This window comes from Mauremys mutica, chromosome 7, assembly GCF_020497125.1.
Source record: "Mauremys mutica isolate MM-2020 ecotype Southern chromosome 7, ASM2049712v1, whole genome shotgun sequence".
NCBI lineage: Eukaryota > Metazoa > Chordata > Testudines > Geoemydidae > Mauremys > Mauremys mutica.
Window position 1 is genome coordinate 61,668,741 of NC_059078.1, and position 24,643 is coordinate 61,693,383.

The following is a 24,643-nucleotide window of genomic DNA, read 5'->3' on the forward strand; positions in this document are numbered from 1 at the left end:
CGCGTGGCACTGGCATGGTGCATTGTGGTTTCAAAGCACTGGGTAAATATTTAAGTGCCTTCAAGGTGCAGTGTGGTGGCGCACAGTGCCACTGGGAGTTCCCAGAGCACAGGGATGGCAGGGAGCATTGGCACGACACTGTACTGGCTACAGGGAAGGGCAAACTCAGCCCTGCCAATGCCACTCAGTCCTCACTTGCAGCGCCCCCTGCTATTCGAGCAATGGGCTTCACCCAGCCCTGCCACTGCCCCTCCGTTCTGACCTGCAGTGCCCCTGTACTTCGGCACCTCTCCTGAATAGCAAAAACTCATCTCTTGGGACCGTGCATTGACGGTGTGATGGGAACAAAGTATCCTCTAGGTCAGGGGTGGGCAAACTACGGCCTGGGGGCCACATCCGGCCCTTCAGACATTTTAATCCGGCCCTTGAGCTCCTGAAGGGAAGCGGGGTCTGGGGCTTGCCCTGCTCCACATATGCTGGGGCTCCGCACGGCTCCCAGAAGGAGTGGCATGTCTCCACTCCAGCTCCTATGCATAGGGGCAGCCAGAGGGCTCTGCACGCTGCCCCTGCCCTACGTGCTTCCCCCACAGCTCCCAATGGCCAGGAACTATGAGCATTCATGGCCTGTCTGCCATACAATTTTGATACCCAGATGTGGCCCTTGGGCCAAAAAGTTTGCCCACCCCTGCTCTAGGTGGAAGCCACTGAGCTTGTTTGACTTGTGACGATGACCAGGGCTGGAATGCCAGTCTGTGAGCCCACTTAGCTGCCTTGGGACAATGTCCGCTGAGCCCATCTGTGCTGAGAGGTGCCTGTGTAAGAAGAATTAGAAGCATCCAGAGGAGCTCATTTCTGAATCGAAAAGCTCTGTATTTACACAACCAGTCTGAAGTGCAGCCTGGCAATGTATTTAAAACAGATGCACCTTATTGAACAAACTTTGGCTCTTGGTTCCAGGCACTGGAAAGTGACTATGTTAGTGCACATCTCCATCAATGGATCGATCTCATCTTTGGTCATAAGCAACATGGTTCAGCTGCGGTGGAAGCAGTGAATACTTTTCACCCTTACTTCTATGGAGACAAGGTGGACCTCAACAACACCAGCGATCCTCTGATTAAAAGCACCATACTGGGATTTGTCAGCAACTTCGGGCAGATACCGAAACAGGTACAGCACCACGTTTGTTCTTCCGCATCCGTTCACTTTGTTGTTTTAATTACAGGGGCTGGACATGAGACTAGGTAAAAAGGAGAACGCGTGACTCATTCAGACCTGGTAGTGTGTTACTCCTCCCATACACTTTGCACAGGTGTAAATGATGACGCAAGGTGAAGGGCAGCAGTGAATAGGGAGAGAGGGAAAAAGAGTTTGCCTGGGGGTAGCTGAGAGCAGAACTAGAGACAGTTAGGTTGCATGGGTGTTGCTCAGAATACGATTTGGCCTGCAGAATTTTTATCATTGGTGATGGTGCATGAAAAGAGCTCAGCTTGACTCTTTCAGCCCAGGGTGGGTTTGCAGGGCTGGCAGCTAGACAAATTATATTTTTACTTGTGAACTGAGCAAATCTGATCTGGGTTCTATGACAGCCAGCACATATGGTCCATGGTACCATTTTCACATAGTTGCCTTTAAATGCTCTGCAAGATGAAAATTAAGGGCCCCATTTTACTCTCAGGTGCATCTGGTAAATCGGGCATAACTCTTCTTAAGTCAGTGCAGTCGTAGCAGTGTAAATCTGGTGCAAGTAGCTCGGAGTCAAATCTGAAGATTTCCACTCCCTGCTATACACTTAATAATATGAATAATACCTGTTTCCTATATAGCACTTTTCTTCAGTGGATCTCAAAGTGCATTGCAGTTGTCAATGGGGTTATCCTCACAACACTCCTGTAAGGAAGGGCAGTTATGCCCTTTGTACAGAGGTGGAACCGAGGTATAGAATGGCTAACTGACTTGTCCGGGGTCACACAGGAAGTGTTTTGTGGCCAACACACTCCTTTGTGAAGTCAGATTTATTCTGTGTGGTAGAGAGAAGGCGTTCAGATACTACAGTGATGAGTGTAATATACAAACCTGTATAGACTAGAACAGAATAGAATTAGAGATGCGCCCAACGAAAACACATGGGTTAAGTTCCAGGGTAATATTTCATCCCCTCATATAAGAAGGGCCATTTTCAAACATCAGAGCTGGCTCTGGGGGTGGATTTCAGACACCCCTTATTTGTGGGATGTTCAGATCTCAGCAGAGAATACGTGAAAACTTGCCATGGCATAAAGCGAGCCGAGAGGTGCTGCACACACAGTGCTTACCCAGAGCTCTGCTGGCTGGAAGTGGGATTGCATGCCAAGAAAGAGAAGCTAAAGGACCCTGTGAGCAGGGGAAGTGACCAGCTTTGGAGAGTAAAGTCTCATGTAGTAGAGGAAATACACCTATACATTGTTCTCTGGGCTAGATCCTCAGCCGGTGGAAATCAGTGTAATGGAGCTATGCTGATTTACACCAGCTGAGGATCTGGCTCTCTGTTTCTTCAGGCTGTGCAATACACGCACACACAGGGCTTTCTGGCCCATGTTGTCTTTGTACCACAAAACAGTAAAGGATTTTCCATTTCCCAGGGCAATCCTCCGGAAAGTGCCAGGTTCAGGGTCTGTATGTAGATGGGCAAAGGTGGCTTAGAGCTGCCTATGCTGTCCTCCCATTCTTGAAGATCCTAAGATTTAGCTGTTTGTTTCCCAAGTGGGTGTGTACAATGTATGAACACACACATTCACACACACCCTGCTCCCTCCCTTCAATATACACACACATGAAGGCAGCTTGATGTGCTGACTCCTAGCAGCTCAGCAAGTTTTACTTTACATTGGGATCTAGGATGTTTGCTTTTAGGCAGAGATGGGACTGAGTTGCCAGGCTTTTGGATCTGGATTCAGATCAGAAAATCCAGGGTGCTCTGCTTCAGGCCCATTACAGAGATGTACCTAAGCTGCAGCATCCAGACCAGATCTGGATCTAAACCTCCCCAGACTTTAGGTGGGTGAGGTTGGGTTGAATCCAAGGTTCCACACTAGGTCCATCTCAGGTTTTCATATGAGAGTTGTCAAAGCAACAAGGATTCTTTAGAAGAGAGCAGGCTTCCCCCGGAGTAGCTTCACCCCAGAGTGTTGCCGCCCATAGATCTCTGGTCTGTGCCTTGCACCCTGTGACACATGCCGATTGCTCTACTGGTCCAATGGATCCGCACGGTGGATCAGGGAGCAGCACAAATCAGGATAAACTGGGCATCCTTTGCAGCCCAGTCACCTGGCTTTGTGTTCATGGAAAAGCCAGGATTGCTGTCAGATTTGCAGAAGTAAGCAGAGGGGCCTGTTTGAGCCACGTGATTCCATTGCCAATGTCTTTATCCTCTTGTTAAACAGTTTTGACCTTAGTTTTAGCATGGGGGGAAAGAGGCTACTTCCTCGCCTCATTGTACCGCCCTTACTCAGCACCCTGCAAAATCTGAAGCTCTGGCTTGTTACAGTCAAAGGCTACAGCAGCAGGAAGGCTGAGAAGCAGAGATATAAGAAATAATAATCTCCCTTAAGAAAAGCCACTCAGCTATTTCCTCTAGACATTTTGTTGCTGAGAACTTTCTAGAGATGAGGCCAGATGGCTGCATTTCCCCTGAATCTCATCAGAGTGAGGAAGATCACGGAGCTGGGAGGAAATCAAGCTATAGGCAAAGCAGTAGGAAGGCATTCAGAGGGTAAGACTGAGACCACCAAACTCGTTTCGTTTGTGATCTAATCATAGTTAGGGTGCTAGCTTGGGACTCTGGAGTCCTGGGTTCAGGTCCCAGCTCAGCCACAGACTACCAGTGTGCCCTTGGGTAAGTCACTTAGCCTCCATTCCCCATCTGTAAAATGAGAATAATAGGTCTTCCCTAGCTCACAGGGGTGTTGTGAGGATCAATCCACTGAAGTTGGTGAGGTGCTCAGATACTGTGGTGATGGGGGATATAGAAGTACCACAGAGAAACAGATGTATCCACTACGCGTTGGGGCAGATTGTTTTAAATATATTTTTAAGTGTTGTTCCTTTGTTCTAGCTCTTCACTAAACCCCACCCATCCAGGAATGCCACGGGCAAAAATGCCTCAGGGAAAGAGGCTGCATCCTCTCTGCATTCAGCTGGACATGTGCCCCTGTTGCTCAGCAGCCTGCAAAATCTGAAGCTCTCTCCTGTCACAATCAAAGGTGCTGGCAGTGTCGCGAATTCAGCCGTCTTTCATGTGAAAAGTCCTTGACCAGGCAAAGAGCTGGATGTGTTCGAACCCTACAGCTGGGCATAGCTTTATTTTAGCAAAGTACTGAATTGATCCCATCAAGGTCCATGTTGCCATGTCATGTAGTTTTTATTATTTATAGAGAGAGAGGGAGAGATTGAAAAGGGGAAGAAATAATCCCGTGAAAAAATTCAAAAATTTGAAGTCATTCTTATTTCATGTGGTCCAAAGCAGAAAAACATTTTTTAATTATTATTTTTGCCAAACTTTTTTTTTATTTTGAATTTTTGAAATGTTTTTTCCTCTTTCTCCCCCCCCCCCTTTTTCTCCATGGAATGTAATAAAATGAATGATGTGCATGGTTTCCCCCACCCACCCACACTTTTTTATTTACCTCCTTACCATCCCCCCTTTTTCTATTCTGTAACTTTCCCCATGTGGAGGTAGTTTTGAAAAGCTAGAAAACTGAAAAAAGGAAAAAAGAAAATATTTTAAAAACAATCAAACCCTCAAATCCCTTCACTCATTCTATTGAATTCAGGGGGCAATAAGGAGAAAAAATAGAATATTGACGTTTTGACACTTGAAATGTTGACGTTTTCTGTTTCATCAAAAACCGGGACAATTTGCAACACCAAAAAGCTTTTCATGACATTTTTCATTTTTGAAGGAATAAAAACTATTTTGGGGGCAGGGGAAACATTTTGGAAAGAAACATTTCGACCTGTTCTGCTCTCTCTCTCAGTGGTGCCTACATGCCCAGCCAGGGTCAGGGCCCCATGTGCCAGGTGCTGTACAGACAGAATAGAAGATGGTCCTTATATTCTAAACAGACAAGTTAGACAAACGGATAGAAACAAACAACAAATATGCAGTTGTCAAAGGTACAGAACTTATACATTTTTCTTCGAGTGATTGCTCATCTCGATTCCAATTAAGTGTGCTCACGCCGCGTGCACAGTCGTCGGAAAGTTTTTCCTTAGCAGCTCCCATTGGGTCAGCTGTGGAGCCCCCTGGAGTGGTTCCTTCTTACCGCCAGTGCCGGTAGTTGGAATTGTGGTGGCTTGCATAGCAAGTGCTTCCCTTAGCTTACTTTGTAGTTGTAGTTTGTAGTTTTGTACGTGTTAGTTAGTAGATTAGGTAGTGGGAGTGGGGTCTAGCTCCAATCCTGTATCCTTCCCCTGGGTCCTGGGGCATGCCTCGGTCCCAACGGTTCTAGCCTTGCAGAACCTGCAATAAGCCTATGCCTACCGGTGACCCCCACAACTCTTGCCTCAAGTGTCTGGGGGAATGCACCAAACAGGTTGATGCAAAATCTGCAAGGCGTTCCACCCGAGGACGAAGAAGGAGTGGGATTTCTGAAACAGCTCCTAATGGAGTCCACTCTTCGTCCCAAACCTGCCACTGATTGTCAGGACCCAGCATCGGGTGTGTCCATGCGGAGCGCCCCAGCTTCAGTACAAGACACAGTGCCGAGAAAGGACTTGGGCCTAAGTGACCCTTGGCACTGGTGCTCCCCGGCACCACAGACTGCAGAGACAACCTGGCACCACTCCCACTCCCCAGTGCCGCATAAGTGGCACAGGAAAACTGATGGAAGCTGTTCTCCTGGGCTGAGGGCAACAGTGCTGGTGAGTGTGACAGCAGTGTGTCCTGTGCAGGAGCACTCATTGCAAAAACCTCAGGAATTGGGGCCATTGACTTTGGGCCCATTAAGGGAACCATTGAGTCCGGCTCCCAGCAGTACCCCTGAGTGCCAGGTGGAGGAGTTGGAGCTGCCATCCACCCCAGACACTTTTGAAGCTGCAAGGGATCTGATTGCCATGATGGCACCTCAGCCCCTGGCAAGTAGAGACAAGCCTCTGGTGCCACATCATCCAGCACCATCTAGAAGCAAACCTGCCATGATGAGGCAGTCGCCCTCTCCAGATCAGCACCACTCTCCATGGCAGCGCTCCAGAACACCCCTGTCTCGACAGTGATTGCTGGTGCCGGCCTCCAGGAAGGGTTCCCCAGCACCATCAGGGTGATGCGCGCCTTCCCTGGCACCGAGAGAGGAGCGGCACCGGTCTCCGGCACTGGATGAGCGGCACTGGAGGAGTGGCCCCGGTCTCTGGCACGGGGTGAGCGGCACCAGTCTCTGGCTCCAGGTGAGAGGCACCAACAGAGCAGCTCCAGTCCCCTGCTCTGGCTCCTCGTCACTGGTCTCCAGCGCAGTATTGTTCGGTGCTGCCATGGTCATCAAGGTCAAGGCCTGCCTCATCAGACTCTGATGCCGACTTGTTCTATTTCCGGTGTAGCCGGCACACATCGGACAGGCGTTGGTACTGACACGATGCAGGGATTGTGCCTTGGCAGCCCCAGTGGCAACCTCCTACACAGTGGTCCTTTTGGATTCCCTGGGCTTACCACCAGGCCCAGGGCTCTCTTTTGGTGGCCTCAGATAGTAGAGAGGCCCCACCTCTCAGAGACAGACCCACACCTCCACCTCACCCGCCGCCAGACCAGGCTACTGCCACAGTGACAGTTATTGACAATGAGGTCCCTGGTGGCAAACAGGAGCAGGCGGAGGAGGTGGTCAAACCTGAGGACCCCATGGTGGACATTTTGGCATCACAGGGGCCATCTAGAGTCACTCTGCCACTGATAAAAACTGTCCAGAGCAGCTGTCTGCATCCATTCCGCCTACTGCAAAAGGGGTTGAACAGAAATACTTCATACCCTCTAAAGGTTACGAGTACCTCTTCTTGCACCCACAGCCCTGCTCTTTGGTGGTGTCTGCAGTAAACGAGAAAGAGAGAAAAGGTCAGCAGGGACCGACTCCTAAATCTAAGGAGTCAAAAAGGATGGACCTTTTTGGAAGAAAGGTCTGCTCAACTGGGGGCCCACATCTGAGGATAGCTAACCAGCAAGCTATCCTCAGCAGATATAACTTCAACTCTTGGGCCTCCATGTTGAAGTTTAAGGAGCTGGTGGCGACGGACTCCAGAGCTGAATTTGCAGCGATAGTTGAGGAAGGAAAGGCAGTGGCACAGACCTCTTTGATGGGGCAGGCCTATTTTCAGACCAGATGGACTCCAGGCTGCACAGCCTTAAAGACTCCCGGGCGACCATGAAGTTATTGGGCATGCAATCCCCAGCAACCCAACGCAGGCATTTTAAGCTGAAACAACAACACCCCTATCCTCCTCGGACAAGGCAGGACTTCTGGGGGGGGGGGGTTTAAAGAAATGGCAGGCACAAGCCTTCTCATCCCCTCTCTGGGCAGGGCCAAGGCCCAACCAAGCCATCGTCGGGCTCAAAGCAGGCCTTTGGCAGGTGCGCCCAAGAACAGTGCATCCGCCAGGGCACCGGATCCTTCTCCGTTTCATGAATCGTCTGTCCCACTTCTACCATGCCTGGTCCCAAATAACATCAGACCACTGGGTTCTTCATATGGTAGAAGTGGGATATTCTCTCCAATTCTGCTCCTCCCCTCCCTCCCGCCCCCTTTCCCCATCCTTCTCCAGGAACGCTTCACACAAGCAACTTCTTATCCAGGAGGTGCAGGCGCTCCTTGGTGGAGGAGGTTCCTCAGGAGCTCAGGGTCAAGGGGTTCTATTCCCATTATTTCCTAATTCTCAAAGCCCAGGGGGTCTCAGACCCATTCTAGACCTGCGAGGACTCAACAAGTTCAGGGAAAAGTTGAAGTTTGGCATGGTCTCCCTGAGTGCTATTATCCCTTCCCTGGATTTGGAAAACTGGTACGCCGCCCTCGACATGAAAGACATGTACTTTCACATAGCTATATGGCCTGCACACAGACGATTCCTCAGATTTGTCGTCAACCACAACCATTATCAGTTCACAGTCCTCCTCTTCGGTCTATTGACAGCCCCTCTCCCCCCCCTCCGAGTGTTCACCAAATGCATGTCAGTCGTAGCAGACTTCTTCCGAAGGAGGCAGGTGCACGTATACCCCTACCTCGATGACTGTCTGCTCAGGGGACACTCCAGGGAACAGGTGGAGTCTCAAGTCTGATTGGTCAGATCCACTTTTGAAAGACTGGGTCTCCTCCTCAATGTGAGTCGACTTTGTTACCAACCCAAAGAATAGAGTCCATCGGGGAGGTATTGGACTCGATACAGGCAAGAGTGTTTCTGCCAGAGGCTGCTTCCAAGTGATGGCAGACATTATTCAAGGCCTCAGTCAAGGGATGCCTGAGTCTTCTTGGTCACGTGGCAGACTGCACCTACATGGTCCAGCATGCCAGAATGAGGCTCAGACCCCTCCAAGCGTGGCTCGTGTTGGTCTACCACAACAGCCTGAGCTCAGTGGTCACTGTGCCAAAGTGAGTACTCGAGTCCCTTCAATGGTGGCTTGACCCTCAGACAGTGTGTGAGGGCATCCCCTTCAACAGCCCCCAGCCATCCACGTCCCTGGTAATGGACGCATCGGCTCTGGGATGGGGTGCGCATTTGGGAGATCTCCAAACGCAGGGCCTATGGTCGCAGGACGAGCTCTCCCTCCATATCAATATCAAGGAGTTGAGGGCAGTGCGGCTAGCATGCAAAACCTTTCAGGCCCAACTACAAGGACAGTTTTGAGGGACAACACTACTGCCATATTTTACATCAACAAGCAGCGTGGAACCCGTTCCTCTCCTCTATGTTGGGAAGCCCTCCGGCTATGGGAGTTCTGCATAGCCCACTCCATTCACCTGGAGGCATCATTTCTACTAGGAGCTCAGAACGAACTAGCAGACCACCTCAGCGGGTCCTTCCGCAGTCACGAGTAGTCCATCCGCCTGTCTTTCAGAAGTGGAGGTTTCCCCAGGTCAATCTGTTCCCCACCTGGAGCAATAGAAAGTGCCCACAATTCTGTTCCTTCCAGAAACACATCCCAGGCTCGCTTGCGGATGCATTCCTGCTCCCCTGGGCAGGATGTCTGTTGTACACCTTTCCGCCAATCCCCCTCATCCACAAGGTCTTACTCAAGGTCCGCAGAGACAGGGCACGGATGATTCTGGTGGTGCCGGCGTGGCCTTGCCAACGTTGGTACACCACACTCCTGGAGCTGTCAGTGGATGCCCTGATCATGTTACCACTACTTCTGGACCTGATCACATAGGACCACAGTCGTCTTCATCACCCCAACCTCCAGTCCTTCGACCTCATGGCCTGGAAGCTTCATGGCTAAACTCCATGGAGCTCCTCTGCTCAGAACCGGTAAGCAAGGTCCTACTCGGCAGCAGAAAACCCTCCACTAGGGCCACATGCCTCACAAAGTGGAAGAGGTTTACATTCTGGTGTGCTCAGCATCGTATTCCCCCACTCCAGGCACCCATACCACTCATCTTGGAGTACCTACTGCACCTGAGGCAGCAGGGTCTCGCAGTGTTGTCCATCAAAGTGCACCTTGCAGCCATTTCAGGCTTACACCCAGGAGTGGCCGGGCGTTCCGTCTTCACCAACCCCATGGTTCCAGGTTTCCTCAGGGCCTGGAATGGTTATACCCACAAATTAGTCAACCAGTCCCTGTGTGGAACCTTAACCTGGTCCTCTCCCAGCTAATAGGGCCCCCTTTCGAACTGCTGACAACTTCCTCCCTTCTCTATCTATTGTGGAAGGTAGCCTTTCTGGTTGCCATTACCTAAGCAAGAAGGGTGTCGGAGTTAAAGGCCTTCATGTCCGACCCTCCCTTCATGGTTTTCCATAAGGACAAGGTACAACTTATACCTCATTCGGCCTTCCTTCCAAAGCTGGTGTCACATTTTCACACCAACCAGGACATTTGTCTGCCTGTCTTCTTCCCTAAACCTCACGCTAATATCCAAGAATGGAGGCACCACTTATTGGGTGTTCGGCGGGTGCTAGCCTTTTACATTGAGTGCATGAAGCCGTTCCGAAAGTCGAACCAGCTCTTTGTGTCGGTGGTGGACTGGATGAAGGGGCTCCCAGTCACATCTCAGAGAATCTCATTGTGGATCACGTCCTGCATCCAGACATGCTACGACCTAGGTAAGGTTCCAGCCCTGGCTCTTACGGCACACTCCACAAGGACGCAGGCTTCATCGGTGGCGTTCCTGGCCCAGGTCTCGATGCATGAGGTCTGGAGGGTGGCAATGTGGTCCTCGGTACATACATTCAACCTCTCATTATAGCATCATCCAGCATGCTAGAGATGATGCAGCATTCATAAGAACATAAGAACGGCCGTACTGGGTCAGAACAAAGGTCCATCTAGCCCAGTATCTGTCTACCGACAGTGGCCAATGCCAGGTGCCCCAGAGGGAGTGAACCTAACAGGCAATGATCAAGTGATCTCTCTCCTGCCATCCATCTCCACCCTCTGACAAACAGAGGATAGGGACACCATTCCTTACCCATCCTGGCTAATAGCCATTTATGGACTTAACCACCATGAATTCATTCAGTTCTCTTTTAAACGCTGTTATAGTCCTAGCTTTCACAACCTCCTCAGGTAAGGAGTGCCACAAGTTGACTGTGTGCTGCGTGAAGAAGAACTTCCTTTTATTTGTTTTAAACCTGCTGCCTATTAATTTCATTTAACTTTTCCTTATCCACTTTCTCCACATCACTCATGATTTTATATACCTCTATCATATCCCCCATTAGTCTCCTCTTTTCCAAGCTGAAGAGTTCTAGCCTCTTTAATCTTTCCTCATATGGGACCCTCTCCAAACCCCTAATCATTTTAGTTGCCCTTTTCTGAACCTTTTCTAGTGCCAGTATATCTTTTTTTTTGAGGTGAGGAGACCACATCTGTACACAGTATTCGAGATGTGAGCGTACCATGGATTTATACAAGGGCAATAACATATTCTCAGTCTTATTCTCTATCCCCTTTTTAATGATTCCTAACATCCTGTTTGCTTTTTTGACTGCCTCTGCACACTGCGTGGACATCTTCAGAGAACTGTCCATGATGACACCAAGATCTTTTTCCTGATTAGTTGTAGCTAAATTAGCCCCCATCATATTGTATGTATAGTTGGGGTTATTTTTTCCAATGTGCATAACTTTACATTTATCCACATTAAATTTCATTTGCCATTTTGTTGCCCAATCATGGGCAGAGTGGTGCTCCAGTCAGCGATTCCATAACTCTGACCCCATCACCTAGGTAAGGCTTGGGAGTCACCTAACTGGAATTGATATGAGCAATCATGCAAAGAAGAAAAAATGGTTACTTACCTTCTCGTAACTGTTGTTCTTCGAGATGTGTTGCTCATGTCCATTCCAAACCACCCTCCTCCCCTCTGTCAGAGTAGCTGGCAAGAAGGAACTGAGGAGGGGCCGGGTCAGCAGGGTCATATATCCAGCGCCATGAAGGTGCCACTCCAGGGGGCTCCACAGCTGACCTGACAGGAGCTGCTAAGGAAAAACTTTCTGATGACTGTGCATGTGGTGTGAGCACACCTAATTGGAATGGACATGAGCAACACATCTCAAAGAACAACAGTTACGAGAAGGTGAGTAACTGTTTTATACAATCCCTCATATGACAGCCTTTCCCACAAACCTCCCATCTGGCCAGCTCCCAGAGTCAAACACCTTCCCAGTCCTAGTTCACCCCACGTGCCTGCCCTCTCCACTCTCTAAGGAGCACTCTACCACAGTCTGGGGTGGGGAGACACAAGCAACCAAAGTGTCTGCAGATGGGCCCTGGACTCTTCTCCCTTCACCCCATCCCAAAGGGGCAGGAGTCAGGTGGTCCATATGGCTGGTGTCTGCCCCCCATCAGTCTTGGAGTGGTGGCTCATGCTGCTTCTTCCCCTGCAGGAGGTGGAGTGAGTGTTGCCAACTGAACGACTTTGTCACTAGATTTAGTGATTTTTTGGTTTCCCTTGTGAGAAAATAAGTGTCAAAGTGACCCATGACAAATCTAGCGACTTTCACTGCCAATTACAGTGACATTCAGAGAAAGAAGTCACCAATATGTATAGTCACAAAATCATTCACAAGCAGCTCAATAGTGTTAATCCATTCCATGCTCTTCTTACTACATTCTGTTGCACACCAAGTCAATGTCATTACGTCTCAATTGAGCATGTCCTTGAAAGGAATCACATTCCAGGGCTTCTTGGGCTGAGATCACTATAATCTGCAGGCAAGGAAAAGAAGTTTGTGGAGGCTAATTCAACACTTTGCTAAAGCCAGGTGCACTTTGGAGAGAGCAGCACATTAGCCAGGGCTTGTTTTTACCCAACCATGTTCTTTCTCACCCCTCCATAGTAGGTAGCACACCCTGTGTTGCAGGGAAAGATGGCCAATGAAGCAGGCTGGGTGGGAGAGGCAGGTTAGCCAGCGAGGAGAGCTGCACGGATGGAAGGTGGGGTGGGATGAGACAGGGCCATGTGCCCCAATTGGGGAGGGGGGCACCATGCCTCCAGGAACAAAGCCCTTACTACAGGATCAAAGGTGGAGCTAGCTTGATTTCAGTTGCCCTTTACTCCTTCCCCTATCTTGGCATGGGGTTAGCTGCCCAGCTCTTTTCAGAAATGAAACCCTGGAAGCTGGGGGAAGGGGCCCGGCTAGCTGATTTTTGTTTTTAAATCTACTTTTTTGGCTCCCTGCAGTGCCAAGCTCAGTTCAGGCAAATTCCCTCTTCCCTCTGGCTCTGGGCTCTACCTTTCACTAACCTGCTGGCTCAAATCCAGGCTTGCAAGAAAGGGAGGCTTAGCTGAATTACCCAACCCCAGCCAACCTGGGCTGCAGTGTACGGAGCGCCCTTCCCAATGAGCAGAGGGCTGCAATTTCCTTCCCAATGAGCAGAGGGCGCCCTCCTGGTGATGACGGTGTACTGTTGTAGTTGCTTCTAGTGTACAACAGTATGTAGTAAGAAGAGCATGGAATGGATTTTATTAACACTATTGAGCTGCTTGTGAATGATTTTTGTGTGTGTGTGTGTGTGTGTGATTCTCTGTTGAATTCTCTGGACATTTTGTTTGATGACATTTTTGACTCCTTTTGAGTGCTTAAACAGCTACATCTAGAGACTTTTCAGGGTTTGTCTGGTGACTACCTGCTATGTGGAGTTGGCAACACTGGAAGCAGGAGGAAGCATATGGCCCATATGGCTTCACTTGCACTGTGAAGTTTAATGTGATGGAATGAAGCATTATGCATAGATGAGGGGACTTGGTGCCACCTGGCATGACGCCCCCTCTCCCAGGTGTGTGTCAATGTGTTTCCATAGCCCTGCCTCGAATGTGGCTGCATCTCAGCACCAGGGTGGCTTTTAGCCTCTGGTGCTGATCACATCACTCAGCATAGTTAGGGAGACACGCAAACCTTGCAAGGGAGGGAAAGTCACTCTTAGCATGCTAGAAACAATAGGATGAGCTGTGATCTCCTTCTTCTGCTCAGAGGCGCCCAAGGGAGCCATCGGACACATCGTCCATACCGAGAAAATCATTCTGGCCGTCGAGAGAAACAAAGTTTTGATCCCACCGCTCTGGAACAAAACCTTCTGCTGGGGATTTGACGATTTCACCTGCTGCCTTGGAAACTACGGAACTGACAAGGTAAATGAGAACAAAGGCCAAGGGTTTTGAAACACAGGAGAGGGTGGACCTGTATTCTGAGATGGTACAGAGAATCCTCTTTCAAGATGCCTGCTTGGTGGGTCTTGATCACGTGCTCAGGGTCTAACAGATAACCAGATTTTGAGGTGGGAAGGAAGCTCCCCAGGTCATATTGGCAAGGACTTTGGGGATTTTCATCTTCCTCTGCAGCCTGGGGCATGGATCGCCTGCTGGGATCCTCTGGGCATCTCCCACCTAATCGATTCCCTGCCAATGCAGGGGTCTTGGCCATTGGTGGCACCTCCCGCTCTCTGCCTGTGGCTCACAACAGTGTAGTCTGCTGGAAACTGAAATGTTTTAGCCTAACAAAATCTTTGGCTTTAATACGGGAGTGTCTGGGTGAAATTTAATGACTTGTGCCATACAGGAGGTCAGACTGGATGATCTAATGTTCCTTTCAGGCCTGAAACTCTATGGAAAGTGACTCATGATTTTGGGTGTCTCAGTGTTTGAGGTGCCCAACTTGAGACATCGTAAAGAGGCCTCATTTTCAGAGGGTGGGTGCTCAGCACCTTCTGGAAATCTGGCCCCATTGAAAGAGTCTAAGATTGGGCACCCAAAATCACTAGTTCCTCCTGAAAATCTTGGCCAATATTGAACTGATCTGAAGTTCTTATCTAGTTCCAATCCCTCTATCCTCTGTTACACTGAAACTGAGACCTTGTGTGATAGGACTTAACAACAACACAATGTCTCTTGGCCCTGATGAAAAATTTTGTGACGCAGAACTTTCTGCTGGGATTAGGATAGGACCATCTGTCAATTTCCTCCCACCCCTGAGTTTAGCATAGTGCTCTCATTCAAAACACTAATGCAGCTTCCCCTAGAAATCTGTAGAGCCCTGCTAATCCGTGGGTATCTGTTTTATATCCACAGATATCTGTGGGCCATTTTTGCGGATAGTGCGGATGTGGATACAAATTTTGTATCTGTGCAGGGCTCTGACTGTAAGAGCTGGGCAAGCAGCTGTGAGGAACTGCGGCACGGACCCTCCACCTGCCCTGGGTGGCGGTCTGGGGGGCAGGGACACTGGGCGGGAGGCTGCTCAGGCCCCCTGCCCAAGGCAGGTGAAGGGTCCAGCATGGCTCCCTGCAGCTGCCTGCCCGGTTTTTACCGTGGCCGGGCTGTGACTCTCTGGTCGGGGAGAGCCACGCTGGCAGCTGTGGGGAGCCTGGGTCCCTCCACACACACCCCTCCCTTGTGTAAGGGTCAGGAGGGCAGAGACATGGGCTGGAGGCTGCTTGGGCCCTTTTCCTAGGACAGTTGGAAGGACCCAGGTTCCCTACAGCTGCCAGCGCAGCTCTCCCTGATCTGGCTCGGGCCAGAGGGCGGGTCTCGGAGCCCGGCCACAGTAAGCTGGGCAGCTCCACAGGACACCCACCTGGCCAGACCAGTGTGGAGCCCAGCCGGGGAGCCATGGGGAACTGTGGTGGACCCTCCACCTGCCCACAGTGCAGGATATGGGCCTGAGAGCAGCCCGCGACCGTGTCCCCACCCCCAGACTCCCCACCAGGCCGAGGACAGGCGGAGGGTCTGCGACTCTGCACAGGCTCCTCACAGCTGCCTGTGGGGCTCTTCCCGACCAGGCTCCGGCGGGGTGTGTGTGTGTGTGTGTGCGCGTGCCTCGAAGCCTCAGCCCGGCCCTGGAGTAGAGCCCTGCAAATCCACAGATATTCACAGATCATTTTTGCAGATTGGCTGCGGATACACATTTTTGTATCCATGCAGGGCTCTAGAACTGATTCTCTGACTTCTTTACGGTAAGGAATCAACAGTACACATCGCAGTGCTGCGTGCATGCTGGAGTGCCAGCGACCAAGGAGAGCGCAGCGGTCTCTCTTAAAAGGATGGATGGCCAGTGCTAGTGTGGGGCTCAGGAGAACAGCGTTCAGTTCCCTCCATAGTTCATCAGATGTTCAAAGTAGCAGAAACCTTTCCCTTTTCCTTGGGAAGCTCAGTGTGTACTGAACGATTTGCTGTGAAAACACACAGAACCAGGGGTCACCAATGGGGATAGAATCCAGGGATCCCTGCACCAAAAGCACCAGCCTCTACACTTGAGCAATGCCTCTACCTATGAGTAAGTAGTAGGTTGTTCTGTCTATTTTAGGTACTTATATGGCCCCCCCATCACTGTAGAATATGAGAGCACCACAATCTGTAATGTATTTATCCTCACAACATGCCTGTGAGGTAGGGAGCTGCTTATCCCTATTGTACAGGTGAGGAACTGGGCACAGAGAGACTAATTGACTCACTCAAAATTACACAGGACACCTGTTGCAGAGCAGAGAATGGAACCTGTTCCCTGAATCTTAAGCTAGTGCCCTAACTGCCGAATCATCCTTCCAATCCAGCCAGCAGGTAATGGTTGATTCACTCCCACACCAACATACACATAGCCATGCTGATACACACGCAGGCAGTGAGAGCAGAACTGAGAGGAAAATTTAGTCTTTAGTCTGACTTCACTGTGAGTTGAGGATGCCCCGCACCTTGTAGGACCGGGCCCTTTCTTGGACTGATCTTTGAGCCCAACCTTCCTTTCGTTCTTGAAAACGGGTAGGAGGAACGTTCCTTTCCCAGCCTCAAAGGGAAGATGAGAGCTTGGTTCTGAGGCCCCGAATCTGTTCTCTGGTTTAAATATTGACATGCTGCAATCAAAGGAATCTGTGCCACAGAAATGGCTGCCAGTGTTTTTACCTTCTGCAGAACACTATGACACTCGAATGCATGGCAGATTGGGGCAAGTGTCTCTGTGCTGTATGTCCCACACCAACTACTGTCATTACCTCTGGAACGAGTGCCGTCGTGTGTGTCTGGGAGCTTTCCCTGGTCAAGGACAAAGTGAAATGCCTGAACTTGAGACAGGTACAGTACCACAGCTCACCTGACGTGCCAGCTTAGTAAGTACAGGTCTGAGATCAGAGCTGGGAAGGGGTTTCGATGAAAGCTGTTCCTCTACCAGGGTGACAGAGAAAGATGGTGCAGATGGCATCACACAGCATATCAACCTGCCACCCGTTCATGCATTGACAATGACAAATGGACTCGGGAGCTAACCCAGAGTTGTTTTGACGAAACACTTTTTCAACACAAAATGCCATTGTCAAAAACCAACCTTTTTTTGCAGAAACGTGTCATTTTCAATGAAACTTTTGTTGGGAAGGTTTCTCAGGTTCAAAGTAGGGATGCTCTGGGTCTCCCATATTGTAAGTGTGTGTTTAATGACTAGGCTATTGGCTATTCTGGGGTGGGGCTCAGGTCCTTGATTCACAGCATGGATCTCTCTCTTTCAGGTGAGCACCCTAACCACTGGCAGTTGGCTGTTCTGGGGTGAGAGGGCATCTCTTTCATTCTCTCAGGTGTTTGGCTGAAAATTTCAAAAGGTTTCAGGTTCGATACAAAACCAAATGTTTGAAACATCAACTTTTTGTGTGAAGTAGAATTCTTGTTTTCCGGCCTTCCCTATATGTAACCCCATACAGGGTTGGCTGTACCTGTCTCTAACAGACTCCTGAGCAGTCTGTCTTTTTCTCTCACTTTGGCAACACTAGTATAGCTTGCTATGCCCTCAAGTCTTGAAAATAAGAAATATACCCTTCCACTCCAGCCTCCCGTGGTCCTTCACCCTACCCAGCTCCATCTGAGTCGTTATGTATTGTTCAAATGGTTCCCATTTCCTTTTTCTCTAGCTGGGTCAGGAGGCAGGAGCACCAAAACATTGTGAGACTTCTCTAAACAGATTCCCAGCCCAGTATTTCTGACCAAGAAGGTTCAGATAAGTAACCAGAGTTCTGGATACGTTACCTATCCTGAATTTGGAACCTTTGGTGAAATAATAAGGGGAAGCGTTCATGAGGTTTGAGTGACATGAAGGTATTCATGCCATAGAAATCTGCTCTGTCCATTGGTTCCTGCAGAAAAGACTCAAAAGAAAATTCAGGTTTTCCCAGATCCAGGACAAGAACATATTTCATTTGTCATAGGCGATGGGAAACGTCAAAAGGCTGAGTCTGAGCCCTGGTCTACACACAGCCCCTGGTTCGAACTAGGGTACGCGAATTCAGCTACGTGAATAATGTAGCTGAATTCGAACTACCCTAGTTCGAATGACTTACCGTCCAGACGCCGCGGAAGCGAACTCCGCGGCTCCAAGGTCGACTCCGGCAACTCCTCCTGCCGCGGTGGAGTACCGGAGTCGACCGCGGCGCTTCCGGAGTTCAAACTATCGCGTCTAGATCAGACGCGATAGTTCGAACTCCGAGAAGTCGAACTCGCCGCGTCGACCCGGCGGGTAAGTATAGACGTGGCCTGGGTTGAGCTCAGAGAAGCCCCCAGACTATTATCTATTTAGCTAGACCCCTTGGCCCTGCAAAACGGGGCACAACTTGTAGTTGGAACAACTCCTGACATGAGATTCTAATACTTCCTGCTTCTGAAGAGACCCAAAATCCCATCAGAAGACCTTATCTCATGAACTTTAGCCTGTCTGTTTCCTCTCAGAACCCAGGACACAGACAAGAAAGGGAAAGAAACAGCACTAGGGTAAAATCTAAGCAACACGTTTTGGAGATCAAGAAATGTTCAGTTCAGGGTCAGTTTGCGTTTTGGGCAAAGCTTCAGGGAGGTTCTGTTTTCCCTTTACTGGTTTGCCAGTCTCGTTAGCGTCCCACGATTTATGACTGACTTTTGAGGAACCGGTGTTGCTAATGTGTATGCTGCAATTAAATGATATTGCCCATATTCCACAAAGTACCGGTGTGAGATCACGCAATGCCAAAAACTGCCTGGATTTCCTTTCTGTCTCTGCTAGCAGAGGGCATTAGTCATTTAGACGACTCTCTGGCCTAGATGTCAATCTGAATTATGCCCCTAAATGTCTTCCAGTGAATTACATGCTGTTGTTTCATGGTCGTTGTTTATTCTGCTGAACAAAACTATTGTATCGTCATTCCTGAAATACTGAGCTTCACTTAAGTAAAGCTGATGTGCTATAAAAGTGATGCTGTTCACTTATCAGCCTTCTCAAGGGACTAATGCGTTCTTGTTTGAGTTGGAGTAAAAGACAGAAACTGTGTTTCAGCAGGAAGATCTTATTCCCTTCTTAACGGGCTGCCTCCAGAGTTTTGTGTAGCATTGAGGATGCAGCATAATAGCCACGGTATCCGTCTGTGCAATTTTATCTGACCCACGCTCCCGTAACTCTGCACCAAAGGAAACACGTAGCCGGTTCGGATAAGCATCCAGAAGAGCTGTGTTGTGCCTTTCAAACACAGACCCATGGTGGAGTGGGTGCAGCAGAGCCACAGTGCACCCCTGCTGAGTCACCCTTGTATCGGGTGCAGAGTTTCCTTTTGTGGCTGACCAGTGTATGGAGGGGGTGAAGTATGGCCCTGGCTCTTCCCAGCCCCGTTCACAGTGACCACTGCTACTGCCACAGGCCATATGCAGTCTTTGCGCACAAGCAATCAGAGACCAGGGCTCTGTCTGCCCTGAATTGGCAGCACTGACTGCCAGCCTGAGCCCTAGGAGCCCAAATCAGCGAACCTGGGCCAGCAAAGACCGCACTGCCAGTCTTGCATATCTGTGTAGATGTAACCGGAGACTCAGGCTCACATCCCTGCTCTGATTCAGACACGGAGTCGCTCTCTCTCTCTGCAGCCCACTGAATATTTAATTATCTATACAGAGTGGAAGAGCTCCAACAGCAGATACGGAGAAAGCAAGAGGATGACTCAGTAGTGTGGTGATCAGGACACTTACCTGGTCTCCCACATCCCAGATGAGTGCCTGCACCGGTGGGCTATTCAGGAGTGAGGTGTGTCTCACTCTCCTAAATTCCATCCAAAATTCCACCCTCAGAAACTCTCCCAACAAAATATTTGTCAAAACCAACATGTTTCCGCAACAAGGCTCAGTTTTGATGAATCCGCGTTTTGTTCTATTTTGTGTGAACCAAAAAACTCCAGGTGAAATTGATCAGTAGCCACCTAGTTCTGTGTCGTGTGGGAACAAACTCCACTGGTTACCATAGTGTAAATCGCCACTGGTTACACTATGGTTGTAATTTATGATTTATGGCTGCCCTGAAGTTCCAAGCCTGCCCCAAACTCACCCCACAGCCTGGAGCCCCCCAAAGCTCAGTTGAGAATAGGCTTCAGGGCTGGGATGAAAACTTTGCACAGCTTTGCTTAAATCCCCTCTTGTGCCATTATCTTTTACCCCTGAGCTCATACTTTGATAGGGTCTAAAATTATATCCAACCCTGTATCTCAGGCCCATGTCAAGCCTAAAATAATTTGTGACACCTGAAAGTCATCTCGGTCCCATACAGCCTGGTGCAACCGAGCATCTTCACCAGAGGGGTTCATATTTAAATGCTGTTGTCCTAACAACCTTGGCAAATAGCAGCATTTATTAGATGGCCAGCAAGAAGTTGGGCTGACACAGGAGGAAAGTATATGCCATACGTGTTCTGAGAGGTCAACAGGGACATTCAGGACTGAAACCCACACTGAACTGAGTCAAACTCTAGAAGTTCATTGATCATTCCATGCAGAGAAAGCCAGCTGGGAATTCACCTCTCCAGTTAAAATTAGCGTTACAACTCTGGTGTGACGTTCAGGGAAGTCGAGTCACAGCACTCGTTGACTTCAGTACAACTGAAAATCAGGCCCAGGAATTTTAAAGAAAGCAAGTAGGGCCCGATTCTCCGTTGTCCAACACCTTGTACCCTCATTTACACTGCATGTTGAGTGTAAAACCAGATCAGCATATCACATCTATTAAATGAAATGACTTTATTAGTTTCTGTCCATAATACATTGACTACAATTAAGGGTTTTTTTGTAATGGAAAACCTAAATTTTGGGGCTAAACTAAACTGGCTGTGTCTCTTATGATAGAGATGCTTACAAAACAGTGGGGGAGGGGTGAAAGAAAGTAATGTTTAACAGAAAGGTTCCCAGAGAGGTTTATTTTAATTACGCAAAACTTCAGTATTCGAAAAAAATATTGAAATGGTCTGTATTGGGTATAATAATAGGGAGAAATGTCTCAAAAATGTCGTTGAAAATTTTTTGTATTTAAAAATTTTACAAATGTTGAACAGCTCTAACCTCTGAGTATGAATCTCACCTTGATAAGGCCAGAAGGGCAAAGGTAAGAGAAGTTTCACACTGCTAACCAGGGCTAAAAATGTAAGTGGGTGTTTTATATGAGGCAGTATGGTCAAATAGCTATAACACAAGTCTAAGGAAAAGGAGATCTGGGTTCTGTTGCCACCTCTGATTCAGTGGGTAAGCTTTGGAAAGTCACTTAACCTCTCTGGCCTCAGTTTCCCCATCTGTAAGTTAAGGACAAGGGAGCTTTGAGATCTCCATTGTAGACTCTGATTTTGTGGAGTAGATCACATGTTCTTGCTAAGCTGATCCCAGTGGGAATGTGGATCCCTAGTAACCCAGCTGCTTGACTGTGGTTTTGGATTGCTTTGTACCCCTAGGCTTTGTATGGACACACTCAGGCCGTGACCTGCCTGACCGCATCTGTGACCTACAGCATCCTTGTGAGCGGATCCAGTGACAGAACCTGCATCATATGGGACTTGAACCAGCTGACCTACATCACCCGTCTCCCTGCCCATAGGGCCAGTCTCTCTGCTATTGCCATCAACGATTCAACGGTAAGAACTTCATTTATCATCCTTCTCCTGATGTGTTCAGGAGCGTTTCATGATAATGTAAGGGGTGCTCTTCCCAACGTAAAAACATCCTGAGATGCTGATCAATTGATTTTCCCTTTTACAAAGGTTGCTAATAGTACTCTTAAGGATGAGAAGGGAGCACTAAAAGGTACAGTATAGACAAGTAGCTAAGTAGAAGCATCCGTGCATGCGTGGCTGGATAGTAAGATTAAACCTCTTGATTTGTGAGCTGGCTTGAGAAGCATAGCAGTATAGTCCCTTGCACTTCTGCCTTTGGCTCACATGTGACTCTGTTGCTTCCATTGATTTCTCCTGACATGCATGTGTTACGGCAGTGCCACCTGGGACTAATTAGACCCAAGTCCTCATCCACAGTCTACCGGCTCTGGATGTTCCTGAATCAGCAGTCTCAGCCAGCAGACAATTACCTGACGTGTTATTGTTTTCCTTTCCTCTCCAACCCTCCCCACTAGAAGGAGGCTTGTAAAAGTGGCCATACTGGCTCAGACCAATGGTCCAACTAGCCCAGCATCCTGTCTTCCGGCAGTGGCCTGTACCAAATGCTTCCGAGGTAATGAACAGACTGGTGCAGTTATCAAGTGATCCATCCCCTATCATATAATCATAAAATATTAGGATTGGAACAGACCTCAGGAGGTCATCTAGTCCAACCCCCTGCTCAAAGCAGGACCAACATCAACTAAATTATCCCAGCCAGGGCTTTGTCAAGCCGGACTTTAAAAATCTCTAAAGATGGAGATTCCACCACCTCCCTAGGTAACCCATTCCAGTGCTTCACCATCCTCCTAGTGAAATAGTGTTTCTTAATATCCAACCTAGACCTCCCCCACTGCAACTTGAGACCATTACTCCTTGTTCTGTCAGCTGCCACCACTGAGAGCAGCCGAGCTCCATCCTCTTTGGAACCCCCTTCAGGTAGTTGAAGGTTGCTATCAAATCCCCCCCTCACTCTTCTCTTCTGCAGACTAAATAAGCCCAGTTCCCTGACCCTTGCCTCATAAATCATGTGCCCTGGCTTCCTTATCATTTTCATTGCCCTCCAATTTGTCCACATCCTTTCTGTAGTGGGGGGCCCAAAACTGGATGTATACTCCAGATGTGGCCTCACCAGTGCCGAAGAGAGGAGAATAAGCACTTCTCTCGATCTGCTGGCAATGCTCCTACTAATGCAGCCCAATATGCCATTAGCCTTCTTGGCAACAAGGGCACACTGATTCATATCCAGCTTCTTGTCGACTGCAATCTCCAGGTCCTTTTCTGAAGAATTGCTGCTTAGACAGTTGGTCTCCAGCCGTTAGCGGTGCATGGGATTCTTCTGTCCTAAGTGTAGGACTCTGCACTTTTCCTTGTTGTCTATCGTCCAGACCCAGCATCTGATAGTCAGAGGGTTAGGGACACTCAGAGCATGGATTGCATTCCTAACCATCTTGACTAATAGCCATTGATGGACCTATCCTCCATCAACTTATCTAATTCTTTTTTGAACCCAGTTATGCTTGTGGCCTTCACAAAATCCTTAGGCAATGCGTTTCATAGATTGACTATGTGTTGTGTGAAGAGATACTTTCTTTTGTTTGTTTTAAACCTGCTGCCTGTTAATTTCATTGGGTGATGCCAGGTCCTTGTGTACTGTGAATAACACTTCCTTATTCACTTTCTTCATGACAGTCATGATTTTATAGACCTATTGTCGTATCTTCCTCCCCTTAGTCTTCTCTTTTCCAAGCTGAACAGTCCCACTCTTTTTAATCTCTCCTATTAGGGATGGTGGTAGAAACGAAAAATGCATCTGCCATCTGTTCCCAGAAACACAGCTGCTTGCTCATCATTATGAAAATAATCTGGGTTGGATTTAACTGTAGGCAGTCAGCTCTCTTGGATGTGAATTCCCCCAGATCTCTGATTCCTGAACAGGGCATTTATACGCCCGTGTTCCTATGTTCAGTTGATCTTCACAAAAGAGAACAGTGGTTGGGCTTGGTTAACATTTTTGTCAAGTCACAGAGTACTGTGGCTTGTGCTGAGAAGTGTTGGGGATGTATATTGATGTCATAGCAATAAGAAGTCCCAAAACATCTGTTTATCCTAACAACTGAGATTGTCAGCACTTTGGGGAAGGGATTTCGTCTGCATTTGTACAGAGCCTAGCATCAGGGGACCTTGTCCGTGACTGGGGCTTCTGGGGTCCTCAACTGCAATACAAATGAATAATAATAATAACTTCCACTAAAGCCCAAGGAGTGGGATTTTCCATAGCACTTAATGACAAATACCAATGGTCAGTGGGTAAAACTGCCACAGAGTTAGGCCAGCGCTTGACTGTTCTTGTCAGTCCCCTGCAAAATAAACTGGAGAAGCCCACGCATTTTAAAATAAATAAAATAAAATAAATAGGAGTGCTGGGTTGATAGCCCTAGAGGATAAAATTATCTGTTTCCAAAGCTTCCTCCACTGTGTCGCACCATAGGTTTCCGCTGGAGGGAGAGTGGGGTCAATTGTCCATGCAGTCCTTGGTTCCTTTGCCAAGCAGTGGGCCAATCAGAATCCATGACAGTGATGATGATGTTATGATGTGAGATTAGCGCAGTAGGGATTGGAATTAGGCAGGGGTCACTGAGCAGCCGTTAGATCAGAGCTGATTGAAAATTTTCCAACAGAAGGCTTTTCTATTGGAAACCAAAACTTCCTGCAGGAACGCATTGATTTCAATAAAATCTCATTTTGGGGGGAAAACCACGAGAATAGTGTTTCTCTAAGGTCAACACATTCCATTTCAGTTTTTTGAGGACAAATAATGTTTCCATTTTTCATTCTGAAATGACTTTTTGTTTCAACATGCTTCATTTTATATTATAAAGACAAACATTTTTAAAATGTTGAAACTGAAATGGAATGTGTTGATTTTATCTTAAAGAAACATTTGACTTGATCCACGGGGATTTTTTTTTTTCAGAAGTTTTGTGTCATGGGAAATTTTGAACTTTGTTTTCATTCTGATTTGAAATAAAACAAATTTTGAAATGGAGGAATTTGCTGAAAAACAGAAATTCCAGTCTCC

At 48.4% G+C, this 24,643-nt stretch overlaps 1 protein-coding gene across 3 annotated transcripts in view; it reads left to right on the forward strand.

Annotated features, from left to right (window-relative positions):
- The window catches only part of WDFY4 (WDFY family member 4), a 285,705-nt gene that overhangs the window by 247,055 nt on the left and 14,007 nt on the right, over positions 1-24,643 (forward strand). For all 3 annotated transcript variants that reach the window (XM_045025801.1, XM_045025800.1, XM_045025802.1), the window contains 5 exons: positions 958-1,170; positions 4,094-4,241; positions 13,642-13,799; positions 16,572-16,730; positions 21,364-21,543. In XM_045025801.1, the coding sequence (XP_044881736.1) occupies positions 958-1,170; positions 4,094-4,241; positions 13,642-13,799; positions 16,572-16,730; positions 21,364-21,543 (858 nt within the window). The remainder of the gene's footprint in view (positions 1-957; positions 1,171-4,093; positions 4,242-13,641; positions 13,800-16,571; positions 16,731-21,363; positions 21,544-24,643) is intronic.